Below are 22,038 nucleotides of genomic sequence, written 5' to 3'. Positions count from 1 at the left end.
ATATATATATTTGTTTTATCTTTCATGATTTTATTTGTTTTATCTTTCATGATTTTTTAGAATTAAAATATCTAAAAGATAAACCATAATATTTATATAACATTATAACTAAAACAAAATTTTCTAATTTTTAATAAAAATGCAAATTAAAATTTTAAATATATTAAAATTTCTATAATTTTTTAAAATTTAAATAATTTTTAAAAATAATTTTAATTTAAATTAAAATATAATGTCGCCCTGTTGGATTTCTTAAATATTTGGGAATCTGACTCACATGGTGAAGTTCAATTATTTGACTTTATCAATGTCGGTTGGATTCCAGAAATCCAATGAGGAGCGATAGTGAAGACAAAACATTTTCCGATGAGCGATGGGCGATAGTGAACATGTGAACATGTGGAAATTAGCGCTATTATTCCATTTCAAGATTTGGGATCCCATGTTCTAATTAGATTTGGGCATGGATAGGATACCATGGATGCCCTAATGTGAAGTTTCTACCAGGTCGAAGGCCGGTGGAAGCTTCTATACAGTACAATAACAATCCTGGGCTCTAAACGGACAAAGCTAGGTCTCCGGGACTTTATTGCTCTGGGGGAGTTTGTGCAGACTATCAATACAAAAGAGGTGGCTCTGCTATCCAGTTTGTCATTCATTCATGAATTGCTTGTCTTTTATTCTAAATTCAAAATCATATCAGAAAAGCTTGGGTGTTCATGGCTTTGATTTCTGTAGGGACCCATATGGGTTTTGAAATCTTAATCCTCTGAATGTAGGGAAAAGCAGTAAACACCATTGGCTTCAGTGTTGCCGGCTTGGGCATGCTCACAGGAGAGCTAACTATTGAGGCTTCCTTCAAGATTGCAAGCCCTAAGGTTCCAAACCCTAACCCTTACTGATTGTAATATGGATTAGTCTACATTCTTGAATAGAATCAAAATGTGCACATTGAGGTCTTCCAATTAATGTTGAGAAACTGATTTTATAATGGATTAGTCCATGTTCTTGAATAAGTCAAAATGTTCACTCTGATATATTCCAAACGATTGGGAGAAACTGAGTATGATATGGAATAGTCCATGTTCTTGAATAGAATCAAAATTTACACTTTGATATCTATTGAGCCATTGTGGAAAACTTATTACAATATGCATTAGTTTATGTTCTTGAATAGAATCAAAAGGTGTGCTCTGATATTTCCGAAATCATAGGGAAAACTCAGGTGCCTAATGAACATGGAATTAAGGTTGAGGGCTGAATTTCACCAGCTCAAGATCAAATTCAATTTGTTGTTTCATGTCTTTTCCTATTCCTTGATTTGATTCATTCAAAATTTATAGTCAACATTGTTCAGTTTCTCAATCTTGCATAAGTATTTAAACTAATCCTGCCCTTCTTTCCAACCAGCGCGTTGACATCCAGTTTGAAAGATCAGCCATTGCCCCTGAAACGGTAGGCTACTTTGTTTCAGAAATACAGGTTGTTAACAAGATTTGGCATGGAATTTTCGGTTGTGAGGTTGCAAATGTCTTTGCTGTTTGTGATTTGCAGTTACTAAATTTGTTCCGAAAGAACTATGATATACTTCTCAGCATTTTCAATCCCCAAGGCTGGTTGGAAATAACGTATCCTTGACCATATGTTTCCTAGGATAATTAGAGGACTTCTTTCTCTTTCTCTGTGAAAATATTGAATTGGCTGCAGTTTGATTTTAATTTTGAAAGTGTGCAATAGTTAAAAGTGATTTTGGTCACATGAATGATGGTCCTTAATGTGGGGAAAGATATGTTGACAATATTACTAGGATTGGTAGGGATGACAAAGGTAATGTCTTTCTCCTTGAACGAGTGGCAGGAGAAAAGATATCTGGGTAAGGTTTGCAAGTTCTTAGCTGTCAAAAAAAATGATGCAGAGAAATGTAATTTATGAGAGCTTGGTTGGCTGACTGCATCAAGCTCAGAGAATATCATTGTCAAAAAAGATATTCCTAGGCTGATGACTCTTAGAGATTATTTAGTTAAATTGTACAATGTGTTCTATAATTGATTTAAAGGGCCACAATAATATATTTTGTTCTTTAATTCTATAGCAATCATTTGAATAGACTGAAAAAGTAAATACAGTTACCTGGTTTCAGTGGACTTGAAGTCAGGTAAATAACCTGCACGAAATTTCCACTTCAGGGCTTCTCAAAATGCTGTGATGGTTGTCACCCTGCTCTGAATCTATGATCGCAATTATTCTATCATCAAACTCGCATCATCAGATTGGATAATTGAAAGGTGGAACAAGTGAACATGTGGCCAAGTTGTAAAATATAAAATTCAAGTAAAATTATATTTAAATTAAATATAACAAGTTAAAACTAAGTTTTATAAAATATATATAATTTATTCATTTTATATTAATTACGCCGTAAGGCGTTTCCCTCTGAGATCAACTCCCCTCTCTGCCTACCTGTCATCTTGTAAGCCACAGGATTATATGTTAGACGATTGCAACCATTTCAGCCGTTGATCGGGGTTGCCCAAACGGTTTGGGCGTTTCATCGAATAGTTTCATCCGGGCAGCAGGGTTTGTACCTCAGATCAAACGCTTGCCCTCGCTCTGGATTTGGTTTCAGGCTCGCTGTTCTTGCCAGTCTTCGTATTTTTCCTCTGCGTATTTACTCCACTGGAAGATTCGTTAGTTGCATCGGGGGAGACAAGCATTGCGGCTGAGCTGGGGAAGGGACAGAGATGGAGATCCCCAGGACAGATAACGCTTTGACAGAGTGGTTGAATCAGGGGAGGCAGGCCTGCCCCTTGAAATCCGTCGATTACTATCCTTGCGCGAAGAAAACTTCTGAACACTCCAACCAGGTTAAGATGGCAGAACTGTAAGTCACTACATTGTTTTGATTATATTTAATTTATTATACATAATCAAACAATGGGTTTTTTTGCTGCTTCAAATCTCGCTGAGCAGCCGCTGTGTAACGTAACCTGTTCTTACAGTCATGAGCTTGACCAGCAATGCCCTTAGCATGGTAGATGCTCTGGATACATACGGACAGAATATGGTCCTATGGAGGCCTCCAAAAACAGAGAGATCATCCAATTCCTCTAGTACTGCAGATTATTACCATCATTATAATCAAATTTGGGATGTATTAGAGGTTGATAAATTGGTTCCCGATGTGACTGTGTCCAAGGATGAATCCTCTATGAGTATTCAACAGGCGGTGAACAGTGCACCGGATAAATCTGAGCGGAGATTCGTGATACATATAAAGGTTGGGGTGTATAAGGAGATTGTTAGGGTTCCTCCCAGTAAAACTAATCTTATGTTTGTGGGTGATGGATGGCATGGGGAAGACTGTGATCACGGGGTCTATGCGTGTGCCATCCCTGCCTGGTGTTCCAAGTACATATGGCTCTGCAACTGTTGGTAATGCTCATCATTGTTCCTCTTCCTCTTCATATTAAGTTGGAATTTATTTCTTTGCCTGAGTTTGGTTTTGTTATTGTGTTTGATCATGGTGTGGTTCCTGGCAGATTTGAGATGCCTTGAATTGAAATTGGAAAATCTGCTCTTCCAACATGTTTTGATCATTACACATGGTTCTTGCGGACCACATCCCTCTGTGATTTTTCGGGTCAACCTTAGTCCATATTCTCTCCTCTCTCACCTTTTGTCACTAATTCACCCCAAGAGACATTAAAAGAGCTGTTAGGATCTTGAGCACCAGCAAAGAAGTAGATGAGTAAGGTCTGCAAGTTGAATTTGCATTGGCTTTCCCTCTTCATGGTCTCAAAATATCATCCACCCCATCTTCCAATTGAAGGATATTTCTGATAGAAATAATTACAGGAATATTATGATTGGGCGTGCCTTTGTCGAACTCTATGTTATGGGCGTGAACGTGTGGCTTTCTCAACATCTAGAGAGGAACAAATTCAAAGCTATGGGGCAACCAAGTCTTAGAAGAGATTATGAAACTAGTGACCACATTTTTAGCCTGTGTGCTATTATCAAGGAAGCTGACGTCCCTCATCTAAAGTCTTGTTGCTTTGTGGATTTTCAGAAGGCTTTTGGACTCTGTTCCAAGGGAATTATCGTTCTGGAGACTACGTGAAATTGGCATCTTTGAGTGTCTCATAGTTGCTTTCATGAAATTCCATGGGATATACATTAATGGGTTAGAGCATAACCGAGCGAGTACTTCCACAAGGGAGATGTTTACGTTTTACACCATGTTTTGTTTACCTTATTCTTATTTGGAGAGGATCTGATCCTTTTAGCCTCCTCCCCTAGGGACATTCAGAGATAGCTTGATGCCCCTGCCAATGTGATGGTCATAGAATGATGGTGGTGAACCTTAGTGAAACTGAGGTTGTGATTTAAATATCCAAGAGCACCCTAACAAACTTCCACTTCTTCTTCAAAGGAAGCGAGGTGGAGATTACCATTGCTTATACATCTATGGGATCTGATCCATAGCCCTTAGGTTTAGCTTAAGCCATGTCTTTCAACCCAAACTTAGAAAGGGTTATAGGTCTCTCTCCATGCTTGACCGACAATACTTCCATATGCATTTTCAGGACATCTCTTCTGAGATGCATTTTTTGACACAATTAACAGACCTATAGTACTATATGGTGTTGAAATCTTGGGGCCTACCTCGTTACCACCTGACTGCGCGCAGGCTGAGACAGTCCAATTCCTCATGCTACAGTGTATGATTTAGCATAAACAAACAGTTCCATAACCCATTGTACAAACAGTTTGGCATTCATCCCTTTTTCCTTGAGAGCATTTTTGGACTTGTCTTCTTTCTTCACGGGAAACTCCTATCTGGCCCTTTGCCTTTTTTAGATTGCCTCCACAGGCCCCTTTGTCTAGCGAATGTGTTGTTTTTTTAAAGGCGTCTTCAGTTCTTCAAAGAGTGCCTCCCTCCTTTTAGCTATTCTCTAGATGCCCTAGTGACATCCTAGCCCCTGAATGGAGATAAACATGGATATCAAAGAGGACGTCTATCTACAGTAAATTCAGGTCACTTGGATTGAATCCCACAACGGTTTCACAATCAAATGACCTTCTACTATGATCACTTATTGTACAAGTATGATCTAGGAAGCAATTCTCTTTGATACATTTGCATATTTTTATGGGTCTTCTTGCAGAACCCAAAGGGCTTTAAACGCTTGTTCAATTCTGTGGCCAAGGAATCCACTACCATTGCTTCCAATTCCTTCTGCATGGACATAAAGTGTGCCCTTTCTGCCATGTTGCTAAGAACTACTGGATAAAAATGCCAAACCACAACACTGAGGGCCTGCATGCTGGTTAAACTTAAAAGCCTGAGGAAAGGTAGAGATTTGGCTGACAAGACTTCTTTGGAGACAATCAATTGTGAAAATGACCATCCAATTAATGAGAGAGAAATTTTCTACTTGAGTTCAACCCAGATTAATTCCCTTGCAAAGGAATGCTGATCTAGAAAGCATCAACAAAATACAAATGAGAGGAGAAGGAAACAATCAAAATCCAGCAGTGCTTGGAATGCAATCCGTCATTTGCAAGGGAAGCAATAATGCTTTTCTTCAAAGAGTGCCTCCCTCCTTTTAGCTATTCTCTAGATGCCCTAGTGACATCCTAGCCCCTGAATGGAGATAAACATGGATATCAAAGAGGACGTCTATCTACAGTAAATTCAGGTCACTTGGATTGAATCCCACAACGGTTTCACAATCAAATGACCTTCTACTATGATCACTTATTGTACAAGTATGATCTAGGAAGCAATTCTCTTTGATACATTTGCAGATTTTTATGGGTCTTCTTGCAGAACCCAAAGGGCTTTAAACGCTTGTTCAATTCTGTGGCCAAGGAATCCACTACCATTGCTTCCAATTCCTTCTGCATGGACATAAAGTGTGCCCTTTCTGCCATGTTGCTAAGAACTACTGGATAAAAATGCCAAACCACAACACTGAGGGCCTGCATGCTGGTTAAACTTAAAAGCCTGAGGAAAGGTAGAGATTTGGCTGACAAGACTTCTTTGGAGACAATCAATTGTGAAAATGACCATCCAATTAATGAGAGAGAAATTTTCTACTCGAGTTCAACCCAGATTAATTCCCTTGCAAAGGAATGCTGATCTAGAAAGCATCAACAAAATACAAATGAGAGGAGAAGGAAACAATCAAAATCCAGCAGTGCTTGGAATGCAATCCGTCATTTGCAAGGGAAGCAATAATGCTTTTCTTCAGATTGTAGGTTGCTGAAAAGAAGAGAGCAATAACATTTATTTTTGTAGATTCTGCACTTCTTTCATCCTATTAAAGCAGCAAAAAAATTAATTATGGTTTTACATTTTAAGAATAAGATATTTGGAACCCTTTCATATGATAGGTGTAATGTCTTTCAACATGCATTGGGGTTTGTAAGTTTGAGAAATTTCAATGGGCATATGCTAAAATCGGATCCTCTGTTTATTCTGATAACTAGATAAATATGTGTATGCTATTTCTAAACAAAGACGGAATTTAATACTTACAATTACCATCGTTCTTTGGTTTTGAACTCTTATCAAAGGAAAATTCAATCAATCCATATTCCTCGATCCCACTAAATCTTGTTTTAGATGTTGAGGATTGCTAATTTATTTGTTTTCACAATTGCAGCTGTAAATGCTGATGGCTTCTTAGCACGGGAAATAACATTCGAAAATGCAGCAGGGCCAGGTAGTCAACAAGCGGTAGCCCTAAGAGTAGATAGTGATCACTCTGCCTTCTACAACTGTGCCTTTCTTGGCCACCAGGATACATTGTACACTCATATTCTTCGTCAGTTCTATAGAAACTGCAGAATAGAAGGCACTGTTGACTTCATATTTGGAGACTCGGCAGCCATCTTTGAAAACTGTCTCATTCTGCTGCGTCCTCGTCAAATAAACTCAGACAAAGGATCATCAGATCCTGTCACTGCACAGGGTCGAACAGAACCAGCCGAGCCCACAGGATTTGTTTTCCATAACTGCACTATCAATGGAACTGAAGAATATATGAGGGCTTACTATGCCAACCCAAAAATTTACAAAGGCTATTTGGGTCGGCCATGGAAGATGTACTCCAGAGCAATCTGCATAAATTCATATTTGGGAGAGGCCATTAGCCCTGAGGGATGGATGCCGTGGATAGAGGACTTTGCTCTTAACACGCTTTACTATGGGGAATACCAGAATTATGGGCCGGGGGCTAAGGTTTCTGGAAGAACGCCATGGTCTAATCAGATACCTGAGAGAAATGTAGGAATGTATACTGTTGGAAACTTTATACAGGGAGACGAATGGCTGCCACATACAATCAATTAATCCAAAAACAAAGGTTGGTTACTATGCAATCTTCTAATGCGTGATTTTCTTCTACACTGTTGTTGTTCCCTGATGATGGTGAAGAATTCAACGGGAAGCAATGGGACTAAAAATTCTCAGACAGTTGCAACCCAAAAATCCATGAGCCACATTGTTTCCTTCTATCATTGTTTCATCTGTCTTTGGAGTATTGCAATTTCAATCTGCTATGAAGGAGCCACTTGCTTTTCATTGGAGGAAAATGTTATTTGTACTTGTCTGCAATTTTTACTGCACTATTTTGATCGACATTGATGACCAAAATGGCAGAATAATTTTGTACCTGGTGCAGAGGAAAGCTGTTTTGTTACTGGGAAAGTTTCAACGCAGCACTGTTTTGTGATTGGGCGAATCCTCCCGCAGTTATGTTTGAAGCATGGGATAAAACTTTTGGAAAAATGTTATGAACTCTAAAGGTTTGGGTGTCTGTATTTGTTGTTGTTTTTTTTTTTAAATCACGAAAATTGGTTGAATGAAAATTACAGGGATTTATTGAACCACCAAACATAATATTGACTCTCAAGTTTTAAGTAGATATCATTCAAGTTCTCAATATGTTCTTAATATAAAAAAAAACATGCAACTTATACAGGCTGAGTGTAAGTGCAGAGCGATTTGGTGAACAGAAGCAAAAACCAGTCTATCGGTCAGCTTTCTGTTAATAGAGTACTGTACGACAACATTACAGCATACTTTTTAAACTAACCAAAAGACTTTTAAAAGGCTTGAAATAAAAACCGGACCTAGAAAGTTATAAAAGTTTGACCTTCCTGGTATAAGATACAAACTATTATTAACACCAGAAATAAAAAGACAACCACAATGAAGAATAATTTAAACATCGTTGGAACTAATAGATTCTAGAACAATATAAGTTTGGATAATACTTTGATCATTTGAAGAATAAGGTACTTAATTTTTAACAGCATGTTATTCTCGACAACGTCATGGCTTATTCTGTGTGACAATTTGCATACACTCTCTTTGATTTTTCCAAGGAGTGACGTTATTCAAAATATATCTCCCTGTGGGTGTCCTTATGCTGCACACAAGCAATGATGCATTCACTTTTTTCAACTTTATGTATGTTTATCATTTCCATCCATATGATTGTCTTCCCATGATTTCTAAGATGTAATTGAGTTTATATCCATCTAATTGTATTATAGGCTCCTAAACCAATGGTAAGATAAGTTATTTTAGATTTGCTGACAGGACTAGATAGACACGTGGGATAAATCTTATATTTATAGTATACTCCTCTTTAACGTTATGAGTTTGTACACATGTTTTAACACTTTCTCAGCTCTCAATAAAAATCAGAACATTGTGGAATTCTTTTAGGATCAGAAGCAACGCTAGGGTTGGAAAAAGCATGTAGCACTTATAATGTATCAAACTTAAAACAAGCCAGAAGTCTCCATTTTATCTGGGATTCCTCTTTGTTCATCCCTTGTCTGACACTAAGGTATATAATGTTCTGAAAAATCTCATTGTGATATCCACTCATACATGCTAGACAGTAAGGCACACCTCTGTGTCGAGATTCAATTCTAGATCCATAATTGTTTTTGACTTTTATTGATTTTTCTTTGTCAAAAATGTAGATTAGCATTGCCTCGAATTGGCCATTTGTTGATGATAAAAAATAAACACCGGTAAAGAAACAAAATTGCATAAAATTTTGACTTCTTTCTTCTATGCTGTTGTTTCTTATGTCATTTGCATAAAATTTTGACTTCTCTCTTCTATGCTATTGTTTTTCATATCATTGCCTTACGGCGTTTCTTTTGCAACATGTGGTGCAAATGCTAGTTATAAAATACAAAATCATATTTAATATAAATAATAGTTACATAAAAAATACCCCATATAATAATAACAATTAATATTTATTTATATTGAATCAACATTAAAATTTTAATTTTATAAAACCAAAATTATTATAATTATAAATTTTAAAATTGCAAGTGCACATTCAACATTCAATTTATTAGAAACAATAAAACTAATTTAACTTTAAAAAATATTTTTAAACTAATAATATAATTATTATATTAAACTTTTAGTTTCTATATATATTTATATATATATATATATATATGTTTTATCTTTCATGATTTTATTTGTTTTATCTTTCATGATTTTTTAGAATTAAAATATCTAAAAGATAAACCATAATATTTATATAACATTATAACTAAAACAAAATTTTCTAATTTTTAATAAAAATGCAAATTAAAATTTTAAATATATTAAAATTTCTATAATTTTTTAAAATTTAAATAATTTTTAAAAATAATTTTAATTTAATTTTAATTTTAATTTTAATTTTTAATATGCTCCCGATTACGGACCACCAGCAGGGTTATGCCAGGTGGCGTGGTTTTCCTATTTAACAGTGATGAGTCAAACCCAGCATTCGCGGATAGTAGCCAGAGATGGCTGTCCACACTGTTGGTTTGACACCTGAGTTGATAGGTTTTACCACCTTCGGAAAAAAAAAAAAAAAAAAAATTGTCGCCCTGTTGGATTGCTTAAATATTTGGGAATCTGACTCACATGGTGAAGTTCAATTATTTGACTTTATCAATGTCGGTTGGATTCCAGAAATCCAATGAGGAGCGATAGTGAAGACAAAACATTTTCCGATGAGCGATGGGCGATAGTGAAAGACAAAACATTTTCCGTGAGCGATAGTGAAAGACAAAACATTTTCCAATGAGCGATGAGCGATGACCGATGGTGAAAGACAAAACATTTATTCACGGTGGCGGTTGATAAAGTTCAATTATTTGACAAAACACTTTCCTCTCCAATGTCGGTTGGATTCCAGAAATCCAATGAGGAGCGATAGTGAAGGCAAAACACTTTACTCTCCCATGAGGAGCGACAGTGAAGACAAAACACTTTCCGTTGATACTCTCCAATGAGGAGCGATAGTGAAGACAAAACACTTTCCGTTCATACTCTCCACCAAACTTCCAGGAAGATTGGTCGAAGTTTCCCCGATAGTGTCTGGCCAGGGGAGCCAGGGCCTATAAATAACGCGACTCAGTGAATTTATCCGACATTGAAGTCTGGACATTGAAAAAAATATTGAACTGCAGTGTAGATACTGAAGTTTTGTGAGAAGTCTGGACGTTAAAGTAGATATTGAAGTTTCGCGAGGCGTTTTTGTCTTTGGTTGTTATTTATCTGATTACATTCATCTCTATATTTACTTTTTAGCCTTCCCTTAATTGCACGCCTCCTTACTTTGCAAACCTGTGACATCTAAATTCAATTTTGATACAGTGCAATCACAGAAATGGAAGAGGATGCTTATAATCAGCGACTTCCCATAGCTGTTCTCCATGCCCACAGCCACGGCGTCCCGGCTGACATACTTACCATCCTGTGGTCTTTGGAAGGGCGGATGTCACAGTTAGAAGCCGCCTGCGTCAACTATACTATGTACATCATCAAGTTGCTGTATCTCTACGTCGCCGTTCAAGCAGCGCTACTCACCACCGTCTTTTCTGCGCCACAGCAAACAGACGAGGGTCGCGAGATTTGGAGGTGGTGTCCGCTCATTCTGTCCGGTCTCACCTCTACAGCGATGACTGCAATTTATCTTCAGTATCTCGTCCAGCAGTTGGGCCAGCTGAAGACTGGGAGACAACTCCAAGAACGACGCGATCTACTAGTAGAGATGTTTCTTCAAAACTGGAGGATCCGCATCTTCTCCACCTATGGAAGTAGGACCGTATTTCAGGAAGCAACAAATTGCTGGTGGGCTGCACAAAGAGTTGCTTTTCTTATCATGTTTATTGCATTTTCTGTTTTCCTCATCCTCTCCTGTACGCGTCTGCTTTAGCATATTATCATATTTTGAAATATTTCCAAAATCTATCTACATCTTCGGTCTGCCCATGCTACCTTGTTATCACACTCCTTTTTCTCTCTTAAGAGTTTAGGTTTCTCATGTTCATCTATACTCTCTCTCTCTCTATAATTTTTATAAATACAAAGATTTAGGTTTGTTTCAACTTCCCTGATATCAAACTGTATATGTCGAGGTTGCTATCCTCGGTAAACTATGTATTTACCTTTCTATCTGTGTTTTTAAAAGCTTGGATCCGTATAATTGTAAAACCTCGCTGGCTCCTTTCTTCTTTTTCATCTTTATGGAAATATGCTTCTCTTCGTTGCATGTGACAATAAATATAGATATTTTACTAAATTACATTAATTAGTGAATGTGCACAGTTAAAACTAAATTAAATTTTTATTTTATTCATGAATTAGAAAATTTCAAGAAACAGCTTACAATAATATCTCATAAAAATACATTTTTTATTATAAGAATGTAATTGCCCAAATAAATCATTATTTATCATCATTGAACTTGTAATTGCTCAACTTGTCTTGACCATGAACCACACTGGTTGGTTCGAAACGCGTAGACAAATGATATTCCATGTGATTTTCGCCAAAGAATCTTTCTCTAACTTGATATGGATCACAGAAGCCTGAACTCTATCATTGAACTTGGTTATCCTTTTTTATAATTTAACTTATTAGACATGCTGATGTGAAATCCAATTTTAATGTACGAAAGCCAAGGCTCAAGAAACAATCTACAATACAGATGTTATTCTAAAGATCTCATAAAATTACATTTCTCATTATAAGAATGTAACTGCCCAAATAATTGATTATCTTTTTTATAATTTAACTTATTGGACATGCTGATGTGAAATCCAATTTTAATGTACGAAAGCCTAGGCTCAAGAAACAACCTACAATACAGATGTTATTCAAAAGATCTCATAAAATTACAATTTCTCATTATAAGAATGTAATTGCCCAAATAGACCATTAATTATCAGCATGGAATTTGGTTGTATTGATAAGATCCTTTTTTTATAATTTTACTCATTACACATGCTAATGTGAAATCCAACTTGAATGTACGAAAGCCAGAGGCAGAAATTTAAAGTCTTCTTATAAAGCCAATAAATGTAATTTTTCCCATCATTATAAATGGAAGTTGTATGATATGTTCCTTAACCTAGAAATTGCTACGTGTTAATATTTTTTTTTTATTTTCTTTATAGTGGTTTTCCATGAATGTGTGGTATTTACTAATTTTAATGCTAAGCATAAATTGATATTTTTATGGTTATTGATCTCTTTGTTGCATTTTATATTCAAGTAGTGAAGTATTACCTTAATTGTTAAACTTTTTCAATTTATTGATTTTCAATAAATTTAAGTATGGAAGCATTACATTAATTGTTAAATTTTTTTAATTTATTGATTTTGAATTGTTGTACAAATATGTTAAAGAAATGTTCTTTCAAATAGTTGTTTTTGTTACTGTTTTTGTTTAAATAATTGCTTTTGATTGTTAAATTTTTTTAATTTATTGATTTTGAATTGTTGCACAAATATGTTAAAGAAATGTTCTTTCAAATAGTTGTTTTTGTTACTGTTTTTGTTTAAATAATTGCTTTTGCATGCATTCCTTTTTGTGTTTCATACTAGTAATTAGTTTTAAGTAGCTCTTGAAATAACATTTCATGGATATTATGTTTGATAACATAAGAACTTAATTTTATATATATTGAAAATTGCTTTCCATGAAAATTATAAATCTAATTTATACTTTGATTATCAACCACAATTATAATAAGAAAATGTCATCTTCTTGTAACATGGTTTCATATCTTTCAACAACCTAACTTTTGATAAAAACACACCAATGCCAAAATTGGCTATTGAAGCCTTGTTAGTCTTCCTTTTAACTATTATGGGCATTCCTAATAAACACATATTAAAATATTCTCAACCCATCCCATTAAAGGATTGAATCTCTACTTGAGGTTTCAATTGTGAAATATTTTTAGATATATTTAGGAAATGACATAATGACTATTTACTCAATATAAAATTATTCATTTAAACATTTAGAAGTTCTAGAGGAGAATATATTATGTAGTACTTATTAATTTCAACATTACTTCTTGAATAGATTTTACACATAGTCCTTTATATCTAAGCATAAAATATATCTTTCAAGCGTTACTTCCTCTCTTTTTTTGAGATATTAAACAATCCAATAATACCCAAAGTTTTTTGAGATGTATTTAGTAGTTGACTTTGTTGAGACCACTATGCATGTATTCAACATGTTTTACATTTATATTCAATATACTTTGTTTCGACCTTCAATGATGTGGGTGAAGTCTTAAGAAGGGATAACATAGTTAAACATTATTTACAATATAAGAATAATAACTAATATTGACACATACATTAATTTTGTCTCATATCTCCTTTTTTTCCTATCCAAATGAAAATCATTCTTTATTTTAACTTGCCATCATAAAATGTTTAAACCAACAATAACCCTTTAAATTGAAATATGGCATCCACGTTCAAATTTGATCCCTGATGACAGTCATGTATTCATAATTTTCAGCTGCCTCATCTGCCATTGCTACTCATTGACACATTTCCTAATCAAAAGAAGATGCTTCCTTTTTCCATTTTATATAGGCATATACTCATTGAAAAATTTTGATGTCTAAAATGGATTTTCCATGACATATATTAAAACAAGAGATAGGTACAACTTAGTCCATATTCTTTTTATTTGCTAAAATTTTGGGCATTAGGTACAACTTAGGGAAGAAAGTTAGCCTCCCTCTCTGCTCGAAAGCAAGAGACAAGTTGTTGGTACTAGGCTAGCCCTCAATATAAACTCACTTAAGAGCACAACAAATCACTCTATTCTAGAGCATAAACATGACAACATACAAGACATGAACCTGGGCGGGGAGGATAAAAACTATTCTACCCAACCAACAAGGCTAATTTCAATGGACATAATTTCTTTGGGCATTGAGTACCTCTTTCTTTTTGCGGGAAATATTCCATAGGGCTAGGGTTGAAATACCAAATAGAACAGACACATAATTCAATCAATAAAACTCAATCAGACATGCACAATACTTCAATTGAAAAATGTTGGCAAAGAAAGCATACCCATAGGTCCTATGTTTGTTGGAAATCTTGCAAGGTCCAAGCCCTAACTCTTCCTCCCAATTTTATAGGCCTGCAAAATGGATAAGAAAACACCAACTCATCATAACATTCAAAGTACATATGCATGTAAACAAGTCAGATCATAAGAATATCCATTACAAATCCACATTCATAAAAATAAGGAATCCAAATTGGAATGAAACATGATTTTATTTATTGAAATGAGAAGAATAAGAGGTGGTTAAGCTACAACCCGATCCTCGCTATTGACACTAATGAAACCTTCCTTCTGGATCCTTCCTACCCGGGCCAATGAAGACCTCCTCTCTAACAGAAGAAATCATATGTGAGATAAAGGGGCTCAACATCTGTGCATGGAAACAAAGGTTTCTTGGAGACAGGGAAGTGTGGAGAGTATAGGATAATGCATACATGATCTAGGGATAATTTGCAAGAGTAAGGATGTCAATCATTAGGATGCTTATGAGGGCAACCCATAGCATGTAATTTTACCCAAAATACCAGTTAACTTGGTTAGGCCACGAGCTCTTGTAGGTGCATTTCCGGTCTAATCGGTAAACCCCACCCGAAAATTGCTTAATTATATATTTTATTCCAATTTAAAAATGTTGTATGCAGGAACCTTTCAAAGAAAATGCATACATACAAGGTTTTACAGTGGGTAAAGCACATGAAAATTTTAAAATTTTCTTTTTTAAGACAAGGACAGATCTGCAAGGGAAAAGGGTGTAAGGAGAAATGATTTTCAAGGAGGTAAGAAGAAATAAGTAGAAATTATTCTCAAGGAGGTAGGGAGGAGTGATTCTTAGGACAAAAGAGGGAGGGCCATATCAATGTTGCCATCAATGCTAAAGAGGGAGAATGCTAGTAGTGTCGGTATTGATGTCAAATAGTCATGAAGGTTCAATGTCAAATGGTTATGAAAGGTAGCACATGAGAAGAAGAAGTGACTTTCCCCAATGAATAAGTGACAATGACTTGACAACAATTTAAACTTAGACCAATAATGCTTCATAAACAATGTATGTTTCATGAACATTGATTGTGATGTTGTTTGTCTTATAAACAAAGTATAGACATGGAGCATGAGAACTTGAGAACAAGGTCTTGAGAACTTTAAATTTCCATTAAATATTAATATTATCATCAATGCACCAAATGTTATATGTTGAGTTTACATTTCCATGAAGTGTACTCTCCTGGCTTATATCAAAGCCATGAAATATTTGATTTGTATCCCTATTGCAATATAATTCACTTTATAATATCATTTTTATAATTTAACTTATTAGACATGCTAATGTGAAATCCAACTTTAATGTACAAAAGCCAAGGCTGAAATTTGAAGTCTTCCTTGTCTTTTAAATATAAAGCCAATAAATGTAAATTTTCCGCATAATTATAAATGAAAGTTGTATGATATGTTCCTCAACCTAGAAATTGCTAGGTGTTAATATTTTTTTTATACTTTCTTTATAGTGGTTTTCCATGAATGTGTGTTATTTATTAATCTTAATGTTAAACATAAATTGATATTTCTATGGTTATTGATCTCTTTGTTGCATCTCATATTTAAGAATTGAAGCATTACATTAATTGTTAAGCTTTTTCAATTTATTGATTTTGAATTGTTTCACAAATATGTTAAAGAAATGTTTTTCAAAATGGTTGTTTTTGTTACTCTTTTTGTTTAAATAATTGCTTTTGTAGGTATTATTCTGTGTTTCATACTAGTAATTAACTTTAAGTAGCTCTTGAAATAATATTTCATGGATATTATGTTTAATAACATAAGAACTTAATTTTATTTACATTGAAAATTATTTTCCATGAAAATTATAAATCTAATTTATAACAGACAACCACAACTACAATAAAAAAATGTCATCTTTTTTTAATATAGTTTCATATCTTTCAACACTCTAATTTTTGATAAAAACTCACCAATGTCAAAATTGGTTATTGAAGCCTCATTAGTCTTCCTTTTAACTCTTATGGGCATTCCTAATAAACACATATTAAAATATATTCAACCCATCCCATTAAGGGATTGAATCTTTACTTAGGGTTTTAATTGTGAAATATTTTAAGATATATTTAGGAAACGACATAATGACTATTTACTCAATATAAAATTATTCATGTAAACCTTTAGAAGTTATAGAGGAGAACCTATTATTTAGTACTTATTAATTTCAAGATTACTTCTTGAATAGATTTTACACATAGCCCTTTATATCCAAGCATAAAGCATATCTTTTAAGCATTACTTCCTTCTTCTTTTTTGAGATATTTGAGAATCCAATAATACCCAAAGTTTTTTGAGATATATTTAGTAGTTGACTTTGTTGAGACCACTATGCATGCATTCAACATGTTTTACATTTATACTCAATATACTTTGTTTCAACCTTCAATGGTTTCTTGCATTATAGGGAAAAATCTGTACATATATGTGGGTGAAGTCTGAAGAAGGGATAACATAGTTAAACATTATTTACAATATAAGAATAATAACTGATATTGACACATACATTAATTTTGTCTCATATCTCCTTTTTTCCTATCCAAATGAAAAACATTCTTTATTTTAACTTGCCATCATAAAACGTTTAAACCAACAATAACCCTTTAAATTGAAATATGACATCCACATTCAAATTTGATCCTTGATGATAGTCATGCATTCATAAGTTTCAGCTACCTCATCTACCATTTCTACTCATTGACACATTTCCTAATCACAAGAAGATGCTTCCATTTTCCATTTTATATAGGCATATACTCACTGAAAAATTTTGATGTCTAAAATGGATTTTCCATGACATATATTAAAACAAGAGACATTTACAACTTAGTCTACATTCTTTTTATTTTCTAATATTTTGGGCATTAGGTACCACTGAAGGAAGAAAGTTAGCCTCCCTCTCTTCTCGAAAGCAAGAGAGAGGTTGTTTGTACTAGGTCAGCCATCGATATAGACTCACTTAAGAGCACAACAAGTCACTCTATTCTAGAGCGTAAACATGACAACATACAAGACATGAACTTGGGTGGGGAAGATAAAAACTATTCTACCCAAGAACCAAGGCTAAACTCAATGGGCATAAAATTTTGGCTATTGAGTACCTCTTTCTTTTTGCGAGAAATATCCCATAGGGCTAGGGTTGGAATCCCAAATAGAATAGACACATAATTCAATCAATAAAACTCAATCAGACATGCACAATACTTCAATTGAAAAATGTTGGAAAAGAAAGCATACTCATAGGTCATATGTTTGTTAGAAATCTTGCAAGACCCAAGCCCTAACTCCTCCTCCCAAATTTACAGACCTATAAAATGGACAAGAAAACACCAACTGATCATAGCATTCAAAGTACATATGCATGTAAACAAGTAATATCATAAGAATATCCATTAAAAATCCACATTCATAAAAATATGGAATGCAAATTGGAATGGAACATGAGTTTATTTATTGAAATGAGAAGAATAAGAGGTGGTTAAGCTACAACCTGATCCTCGCAATTGACACTAATGAAACCTTCCTTCCGGATCCTTCCTACCTGGGCCAATGAAGACCTACTCTCTAATACAAGAAATCATATGTGAGATAAGGGGCTCAACATCTGTGCATGGAAACAAAGGTTTCTTGGAGACATGGAAGTGTGGAGAGTATAGGATAATCCATACATGATTTGGGGATAATTTGCAAGAGTAAGGATGTCAATCATTACGATGCTTATGAGGGCAACCCATAGCGTGTAGTTTTACCACAAAACACGAGTTAAGTTGGTTAGGCCACGGGCTCTTAAAGGTGAATTTCCAGTCTAACTGGTAAACCCCACATGAAAAATAGCCTAATTATATATTTTTTCCAATTTAAAAAAGTTGCATGCAAAAACCTTTCGAAGGAAATACATACATACAAGGCTTTATAGTGGGTAAAGCACATGCAAATTTTAAAACTTTCTTTTTTAAGATAAGGACAAGTTTGTAAGGGAAAAGGGTGTAAGGAGGAATGATTCTCAAGGCGGTAACAAGAAATAAGGAGAAATGATTCTCAAGGAGGTAGGGAGGAGTGATTTACAGGTCAAAAGAGGGAGGGACATATCAATGTTGTCATCAATGCTAAAGGGGGAGAATGTCAGTAGTGTCAGTATTGATGTCAAATAGTCATGAAGGTTCGATGTCAAATGGTTACGAAAGGTAGCACATGAGAAGAAGAAGTGACTTTCCCCAATGAAGAAGTGACAATGACTTGTCAACAATTAAAACCTAGACCAATAATGCTTCATAAACAATGTATGTTTCGTGAACATTGCTTGTGATGTTGTTTGTCTTATAAACAAAGTGCATACATGGCACATGAGAAATTGAGAACAAGGTCTTGAGAACTTGAAATTTCCATTGAACATGAATATTATCATCAATTTACAAAATGTTATAGATTGATTTTACATTTCCAAGAAGTGTACTCTCCTAGCTTATATCCAAGCCATGAAATATTTGATTTGTATCCCTATATATATATAGAGAGAGAGAGACAGAGAGAGAGACAGAGAGAGAGAGAGAGAGACAGAGACAGAGAGAGATGCAGATTATCTTTAATAATGTTTCTTACTTTTTCCTATCACAAAGACTTCAAAGCATATCAAATGGATGTCAATTCTACCTTTCTGAATGAAGGGCTTGAAGAAGAGATATATATAACAAAAAATCTTGAAGGCTTCATACTATCAGATAATCCTAATGGTGCTTGTAGGTTAAAGAATGAACTCTATGGTCTCAAACAAGAACCACAATCATGGCCATACTTGGTTGGGGAAGTGTCTTAAAAAATAGGGATTCAAGAAAGGTAGAACTGATAAAAACTTGTACATAAAGTCACATGATAAATAACTCTTAACTGTAGTTGTATATGTTGATGATATACTTTTTAGAAGAAACAAAAAATCCCTACTTTAATGGTTTGGTAATGAGATGAAGTTAGAGTTCAAAATGTCAATTATTGGAGAACTCGCTTTTTCTTAGTCTGCAAATCATAAAAAATTAAGAATGCATGTTCATCTCCCAAGAGAAATATTTAAAAGAAATGTTGAAAAAGTTCAAAATGAAGGATTGCTCCACTTTCACCACTCCCATGGTTATTGGATGCAAGTTAGGCAAGGATGATGAATCACAATAAGTTGATCAAAATCTATATAAATATATGATAAGAAAACTATTATATCTAACATCTTCAAGACCAGACATAATGCTAGCAATTGTATTAGTAGAAATATATCAGTCAACTCCAAAGCAAAGCCATTTATTAGCAACAAAGAGAATATTCATATATTTAAAAGCCATAACATATTATGAACTATCGTGCCCACAAGGAAAAGGAATTTCACTGATATCTTACATAGATGCAGATTGGGCTAGTTTCATAGATCATAGAAAAAGTACAAGTGGCAATGCATTTTTTTTAAGAGAATCATTGGTTTCTTGGCTGAGCAAGAAGAAAACCTCAATATCACTAGCTACTTTCGAAGTTGAATACATTACAACATTAGCTTCATTATTTCATGGTATTGGCTTTTGCATGGTTGTTATGGCGAATGTTTGTGTTGTAGGTGCTTTAATATTGACTTGATGGCATTGATGATGAGTTGTTGGATGACATGGAGGTCAACTTGGTAGTTTGTGTAATAGTTGGTTGATGAGAAACATGGTTTGTGTGTGGATGGACTTGTTGGTTTTTACGACTTGTTGTAGATGGTTTGACGACCTGACACGTATGGTGGAGTTGTGTGATGGGTCAAGAAGATTATAATGTTGTCATTTGTTCACTCTAAGATTTGATTCACTAGATGTAGATGAATTATTGCATAAGGAGTTTGAGCTTGTTTAAATGTCTTGTCATGTTAACAGTGACTTGGTATGTCTTGCAGGGGTTCTACATGCTTTAGAAGTGTTTGAAGATATACTTGTACAAATATTGGAAGTTTGGTGGCTAGAGGAGATGATCCTCCTTATGTTTTTCCCCAACACACAGAAGCAATTATGTGCGTGTGGTTGAAGGTATTCAATCGCACGCAGGCCAAGATATGTATGCAATTGCAACCAAATTTTGGTAGTTTTATTTATGTAGTTGAGACTTAAGCTCTATATTCCTCATGCACTCAAGCCCGAATTCCTTGCGCACTTGATGTATTTTTGCGGGGTTTTTTAGTATGAATTCAAAATTAAAGTTAATAATATTTTACAAGGTAAAGGTTGAAAAGTTATATGATTAAGTGAAAGGTAGTGGATTGATTGAGTCAAAGTGAATGATCCAAATAATTTCCATGGTGTGAATAAAATTTATGAAATATCCTTCACCTGAGGAAATTAATGTTTTAATCATCTTAGATAATTATAAATATGAGAAGGCAAGGAGTCTTGTTTTTTGTTCTCTTATGTGAGAGAGAGTGAGTATTCATGATGGGATAAAGAGAAGATATTCATAAGTCAATGGTTGTAGCAAACCATTCAAAGATTGCAGAGAGATAAAGTGTACAATGTAGACTTGTAGTAGATCATCTGTGTGCAATAATCAATGGATAATAATTTGTGATTATAGGAGATTGGACAATGACAGTGATGGAGGAGCTTTGTATATCTTGCTATGTTTTATCTGCATAATTTTATTTTAGTAGTGAGGTGTTTTGAGTTAGTTGCATGTGAAGGATTTGATATGGAAAATTATATTAGAGCCATAGTTTGCATGTTTGATGTTGGTCATTATTGAGAATTATTTGAGAATGATGTTATGATATTGTTGCTAATGTTATATATTTTTGTATATGAGTGAGAGAGCATTGATGAAATTACTACATGAACTAAATCAAAGAAGAAGGTTGTTGTTGTTTTATTCAGGGGTTCAGTTTGAAACATTCTAAAATGTGGCCCTAGAGGATCAACATGTCGTGATAGCTTGGTGAAGAATGAATGGGTGTTCCTTGCCAATCGTGGTTGATAGTTTTAGTAGATAGAGTAACATTCTCATTGTCCAATGCTTGTTGGGCGAGGCTTGTTGGGGGTAGAGGCTTCGAGTGAATGGGTGTTCACAAAGTCAATTTAGAGTGAGAAACTTCCTTGATGGACATAGCCAGCTATGATGATGTAAAATATGATTTGTTTGATTAATAAAATTTGTAGTAGAGAAGCAACAACAACAAAGGGTGGTTTTTGACCCAGAGGGGATTTTTCACTAGAGGTCCTTGTGTTTATTGTGCATGAATATGTAGTTTTTTTTATTTACTATTTGTTGAAGGTAAATGTTTATTTACTGATGAATTAATGTTTGTTTTCATGAAGAATTGATATACTACTGCATGAGATAAAATTTTGAAAAATATTTAAAGAAGTCATCACTACTTATTCACCCCCTCCCTCTTAGTAGTGATCAGATATCCAGCAATGGGTATCAAAGCGGGGTTCTCTCAGTGAAGCTTGATTGCTTGAGAGAAGATCGTGGACCATGGCCAAGAATAAGAGGAAGCAGTCTTAAAAAAGGAAGAGCAACAAAGAAGTAAAAAATATTTCTAATTCAG

The 22,038-nt window shown here is 34.5% G+C and overlaps 2 protein-coding genes and 1 pseudogene across 2 annotated transcripts; all 3 read left to right on the top strand.

The window, feature by feature from the left end:
• Positions 1-332: 332 nt before the first annotated feature.
• On the top strand, positions 333-2,084 carry LOC149255780 (fibrillin protein 5 homolog). Its single transcript, XM_089455135.1, has 4 exons — positions 333-391; positions 498-630; positions 780-878; positions 1,411-2,084. The coding sequence occupies exons 1-4, from the start codon at positions 333-335 to the stop codon at positions 1,636-1,638; spliced, it is 519 nt and encodes a 172-aa protein (XP_089311261.1). The 3' UTR covers positions 1,639-2,084.
• Positions 2,085-2,964: 880 nt separating this feature from the next.
• LOC149255779 (putative pectinesterase/pectinesterase inhibitor 51) lies at positions 2,965-7,411 on the top strand (annotated as a pseudogene).
• A 3,079-nt stretch (positions 7,412-10,490) lies between these two features.
• LOC149255778 (uncharacterized) lies at positions 10,491-11,305 on the top strand. Its single transcript, XM_089457306.1, has 2 exons — positions 10,491-10,585; positions 10,697-11,305. The coding sequence occupies exon 2, from the start codon at positions 10,710-10,712 to the stop codon at positions 11,256-11,258; it is 549 nt and encodes a 182-aa protein (XP_089313432.1). The 5' UTR covers positions 10,491-10,585; positions 10,697-10,709; the 3' UTR covers positions 11,259-11,305.
• Positions 11,306-22,038: the final 10,733 nt, after the last annotated feature.

This window comes from Pinus tabuliformis, chromosome 7 (assembly GCF_031772625.1).
Source record: "Pinus tabuliformis cultivar Carrire ecotype Pingquan chromosome 7, CPIR1, whole genome shotgun sequence".
Classification (NCBI taxonomy): Eukaryota; Viridiplantae; Streptophyta; class Pinopsida; order Pinales; family Pinaceae; genus Pinus; species Pinus tabuliformis.
The sequence above is the reverse complement of the archived record's forward strand: the minus strand, read 5'-3'. Positions and strand labels throughout refer to the sequence as shown.